The following is a 4,724-nucleotide window of genomic DNA, read 5'->3' as shown; positions in this document are numbered from 1 at the left end:
TGTTTGGTACTGTAGAAAAAGAAATTACTATGTACTCCCTCCATTCCTAAATATATGTATTTTTTAGAGATTTTAATATGAACTACATACGGATGTATATAGATATACTTTAGACTGTAGATTCACTCATTTTGCTCCGCATGCAGTCCATATTGAAATATCTAAAAAGACTTATATTTACGAATGGATGGAGTATTTCACCAAAATATATACATGGACAGGGATATAACTCCATGAATATATACATGGACAGGAATATATACATTGCTTCACAGCTTCAGATGCGTTGTAAGATGCCATGTTCACATATGACTCAGTCAACAGAAATATTTTGCTATCGACTATTGTCCAAGATTTTTGAGGTTATATATGAAGCCATGCATATGGAGCAAAATGAGTGCATGACTTCACGGAGTACACTTCAATAACTGTCAAAAAACTACTATGCATATTGCATAATGGATGCGATCAAAATGGCAACAGTTATATATGACCGGACATATTACTCTAACAACGATGATAAGTCCAAATTAAACCGGTGTTTCCGGAGGAAAAGGTGGCCAACTGCCATTGTCCAAAAAGTTCACCATTTCGTAGCATTTCAAAGGTGGCCAGCTGCCATTGGCCAAAACTTATCCATTTTGGGCTGCACGTAGCATTTGATTTCCCATGCCACAGTGTTGACAAGGAGGCGGAGTAGGAGTTCACACGCGTACTACCACCACCCCGTCGCCAGCACCTTCCTTCCCCTATAAACCCCCCGCCCCCCATCAAACCAAAGCACAGCTCGCAAGTTCACAAGTCATAACACCGGCCGTGCTCGTCCCACACTCCCCTCAGATCACCTCCCCGCCCCAGTCCCCATGGCGCCCAATGCGGCCGTTGCCCGAGTGCCCCTGGCGGTGACCATCTTCGTGGCGGTCGCGACGAGCATGCTGCTGGCGCCCGCGGAGGCTGGCCTGTACAGCGACCGTGACGCGCTCTTGGCCCTGCGGGGCGGCCTACAGGACCCTGACGGCGCGCTGCGTTCCTGGATCCTGGAGGTGAACCCCTGCGACTGGACCCAGGTCACCTGCGACCGCGTGGCCAACCGCGTCACCGAGATGTGAGTGAGGCCACACCGATCCTTCTTCCCTTCCATACTCCTTCCCTCGTATATTTCATTATTTCTGGACGCCTCGTCTTCTTCATCCCATTTTCAGTACAATCGGCCATGCGAACCTGTCCGGACCTCTGTCACCGGAGCTGGGCAAGCTGGACCAGCTAACCAAACTGTGAGCCTCTCTCTCTGACCCATCTGTTTCTGCCCGTTGATGGATCAAAATGTATTAACTCTTATACGTATATGGCATGTAATGAGCACAGGTGGATTTCGTGGACCAATATCCAAGGAACGATCCCTGAAGAGCTGGGTAACTTGGAGAACCTGAACTCCCTGCACTTGCACAACAACAGCCTCTCGGGGCAGATACCCGCATCGCTCGGGAAACTCAAGTCTCTGAAACAGCTGTGAGTCCATGATCTCCCGATGTTTTCCGTCATGTTTTTTGTTTTTCAAGCGTCCAGTTGCTCATAGTTCCTACAGAAACAAGTTTGGATCTGAACATTTATATATACCCTCCTAATACACGGACTGCATGGTGATATATATATAGGCACCTTCAACAGAACCACTTGACCGGCCCGATCCCCAGCGAGCTGGATGGGCTGTCCGACCAGACGAGTGTGTAAGTAGGACGATTTTCTCAGCATTCCAGTTGTTCTCTTCTCTCTCGACGATCAATTAATCCAGTGATCATCATCTCGATCGTTTTCCCGTCCTGTTTCGACTGCAGGAACCTCTCAAGCAACGATCTGTGCGGCCAGATTCCGACAGATGGTCCCTTCAAGAACATCAATTCCAGCCTCGCCGACAACCCACGGCTGGGTGGCAACTGCTAGACCGATGCAAGATGCACCATGCACGGCGGCCCGCCGGAGTGAAGAATAAACTAGCAGTACTACTACTACTAGCATGCAGCCAGAGAATCGGGTGGCGCCGGTTCATGCATGCACTACTTAGGTGGATTCGTGAGGGTGGTTAATTAGCTGAGCAGGCCAATTTATGGATGTTGTGTACAAACCGAGATCGATCGTTGTGGGCTTGTTTCTGGCTGTTGCCATCAATGGGATGAATTACATATATACTTTCCCGTACCTAATGGAATCGCGATTAAGTTGCTGCTCTGCTCGATCGAATCTGTTCACGGAGTTGACTGCATTCGTTCGTTCTCTGTTCCTGTCGCGCGTTCAGTACCGCTTCAAAGCTGACCTATATGATCACAGGTCAAATTTAACGAATATTTTAGTAGTACTTCACAACAGAAAATTGAGTTATGTTTTGAGTACTTTGCTCTAGAGTTAGACAAACAAACAAAAAAAACTTTGAGTTAGAAAATTTTAATTACACGCCTCAACGGTGTGGATGCTACTTGGTAGTACAGTACCCCTTTTGAGTTTTTTTTTGAGCGGGCACTGCCTTTTGAGTTAGCAGCCATTGTGCAATCAGACCGTGATGAACATGTGTCTTTTAATGAATGGATGTTATTTCCCTTTAATAAGACAAAAATCCAAAAAATTGACTCTCAAAAGCCTCACGCGCCTCGACAACAGGCATGTCTGTTGTGCTGTGAATCAGTCGAGTCCTAAATTTTGACGTGAAAAGAGTAAGAGCATCTTTAGCAGACCCCGTGTAATGCCGATTCACAAAATGCGTTTATAGTTCGCTGAAAAATGGATTTGCGGGTCGACACGGTGCTCTTTTACAGGTCAGCTACACGGGGTCTGCTCGGCCGCAGCCCACGTCGACCCGCAAATCAAAAACCCCCCATAAGCGAATTTGACAGCGATTTCAACAATTGAGTTCAATTTTGAACAATAAATCATAGTTCACGCGCAAATAAAAGCATAGTTTTGTACGACAAACGCAAAAGGACTTCATGCAAAAGCGACGACCACGTCCATCATCATCTTGGTCGCTTTTCACCCGTCATCATGATCTTCACTCCGCACCACCTCCATCGATGCCATCGCCGCCCCCGAATCCATCGCCGACACTTGTTCCAACTCCGGCACCGAAAGCATCACCGGGCGCACTGAATGTATCAGCGGCACTTGTTCCAAATCCTGATGAGAAAACATCACCGGCACTGAAACACGCACCGGCCGCCGCTAGCATCCTCCTCTTCAAGATGTCTCTCTTTGCCATATCATGCCATTCTTTGGTGATATCGTCCATTTCATCGCGGTTCAGTGTCATGATCATGTTCTCTTCGGCAAGAAGCTTGGACATGGCTTTGTTCTCAGCGGCATGTGCTCTTCTCTCCTCAATGGCCGCCTTCCGCAACGCCTCGTCCTTGAGCAATTGCCACTTCTCTTGCTTCTCTCGTGCCTTCTTCTCGGCCAACTCTTTCTTTGTCTCCAATGTCTTCGCTAACATCAACTCATTTGATTGCACCATGGCATCTATCTTGTCCCCCAAGCTCAATGCTTCGTGTTCCCTCTTGATCATCTCGTTTGTCTTCTTATCACCATCGGGTTTGTTCAAGTTTCTTGGGCCATCAGCATCTTCATCTTCATCCATGTTCGTAAGTGAACCTCTCTTCGGTGGGGATTCTCTGTCAATCAACTTCCACTTGTCACACCCTTTGAGCAAGTCCCAACAATGCTCTAGTTTAAAAAATTTGCCTTCGGAAGCTTCCATGTCTTTGTATCTTTGTTGGGCAATTTTCTCCTACACAATTAAAACAATGTCAAATGATGAAATCACTTCAAATGGTACAAATGATTTGCACAACATGGGACGTGAAAATGAACTCACGTAGTCGGATTCCACGGTTCCACCTGGAGGTGCATTGCGAACTAGTTCCAAGCAAGAAACCCAACGGCTACAAATCGGCTTGATCATGTCCCAACGACCTTGGAGCGACCGAAAGGTGCGAGGAGTCCTATTGGGATGCTTTCCCATCATGCGGAAGTATTGATCTTCGATTCTTTGCCAATACCTCTTGGCGGTTTGAGATGTACCGGTGTAAGCATCAAGAGACACCGCACTCCAAGCCTAGATCAAGATTTGGTCTTCCAACATTGTGTAGTTCTTCGATCTCGCGATTTTTTTTGTTTGCGCTTGCTCATACACCCCCTTATCCACCTCCTCCACTTCATCTTCACCACCGTGATCATCCACGCCACCCTCCATTTCATTGTACTCGAAATCAGCAAAACGGGCCTGATCGATGTTGACGGTGTTGTTGTCTAACAAGTTGACGAACTCGGCAGTGGCATTGTTCGAACCACCGCTACAGTGAGTGGCATCAAGTTACGAGCTACCACAATGGTGAAGAGCGAAGCAAGTACAAGGGATCAAAGATGCATACCTTCCGGCCATTTCATTGAACACCTCACCTGCGGTGGAAGCAGCGCCGTTGAACGCCATCATCGGGGAAGCTCTTGCCGGGGCGGAGGGCGTGGATGAAGGCATTGGCCTCTTCGTAGGAACCTTCTTGCGCTTCATGCCCGAAACCTTGCCCACCTTATCTGGCGACGGCTTGGAAGATTGCGACCGGCGGCGGCGTCCGACGCACGTGCCTTCTCGGCAGGGCTAGCTGAATTTCCGCCCTGCACGACCATGTTGCACTGCCGCTTGCGGGCAGGCGTGGTGGTGCCTTCAGCGACTACGGGGGCGA

The 4,724-nt window shown here is 48.2% G+C and overlaps 1 protein-coding gene across 1 annotated transcript; it reads left to right on the top strand.

Annotated features, from left to right (window-relative positions):
• The first annotated feature begins 784 nt into the window (after positions 1-784).
• Positions 785-2,222, top strand: LOC119313208 (leucine-rich repeat protein 1-like). The gene is made up of 5 exons (XM_037588924.1): positions 785-1,105; positions 1,203-1,274; positions 1,366-1,509; positions 1,656-1,727; positions 1,836-2,222. The coding sequence occupies exons 1-5, from the start codon at positions 864-866 to the stop codon at positions 1,939-1,941; spliced, it is 636 nt and encodes a 211-aa protein (XP_037444821.1). The 5' UTR covers positions 785-863; the 3' UTR covers positions 1,942-2,222.
• The last annotated feature ends 2,502 nt before the right edge of the window (positions 2,223-4,724 follow it).

This window comes from Triticum dicoccoides, chromosome 1A (genome assembly GCF_002162155.2).
Source record: "Triticum dicoccoides isolate Atlit2015 ecotype Zavitan chromosome 1A, WEW_v2.0, whole genome shotgun sequence".
NCBI lineage: Eukaryota > Viridiplantae > Streptophyta > Magnoliopsida > Poales > Poaceae > Triticum > Triticum dicoccoides.
The sequence above is the reverse complement of the archived record's forward strand: the minus strand, read 5'-3'. Positions and strand labels throughout refer to the sequence as shown.

Excerpts from the sequence above, each read along its gene's own strand:
- LOC119313208 (XM_037588924.1), top strand. The coding sequence starts at position 864 with ATGGCGCCCAATGCGGCCGTTGCCCGAGTGCCCCTGGCGGTGACCATC. Across the intron at positions 1,275-1,365 it reads CTGGACCAGCTAACCAAACT|GTGGATTTCGTGGACCAATA; the intron begins GTGAGCCTCTCT and ends TAATGAGCACAG. Across the intron at positions 1,728-1,835 it reads CTGTCCGACCAGACGAGTGT|GAACCTCTCAAGCAACGATC; the intron begins GTAAGTAGGACG and ends TTTCGACTGCAG.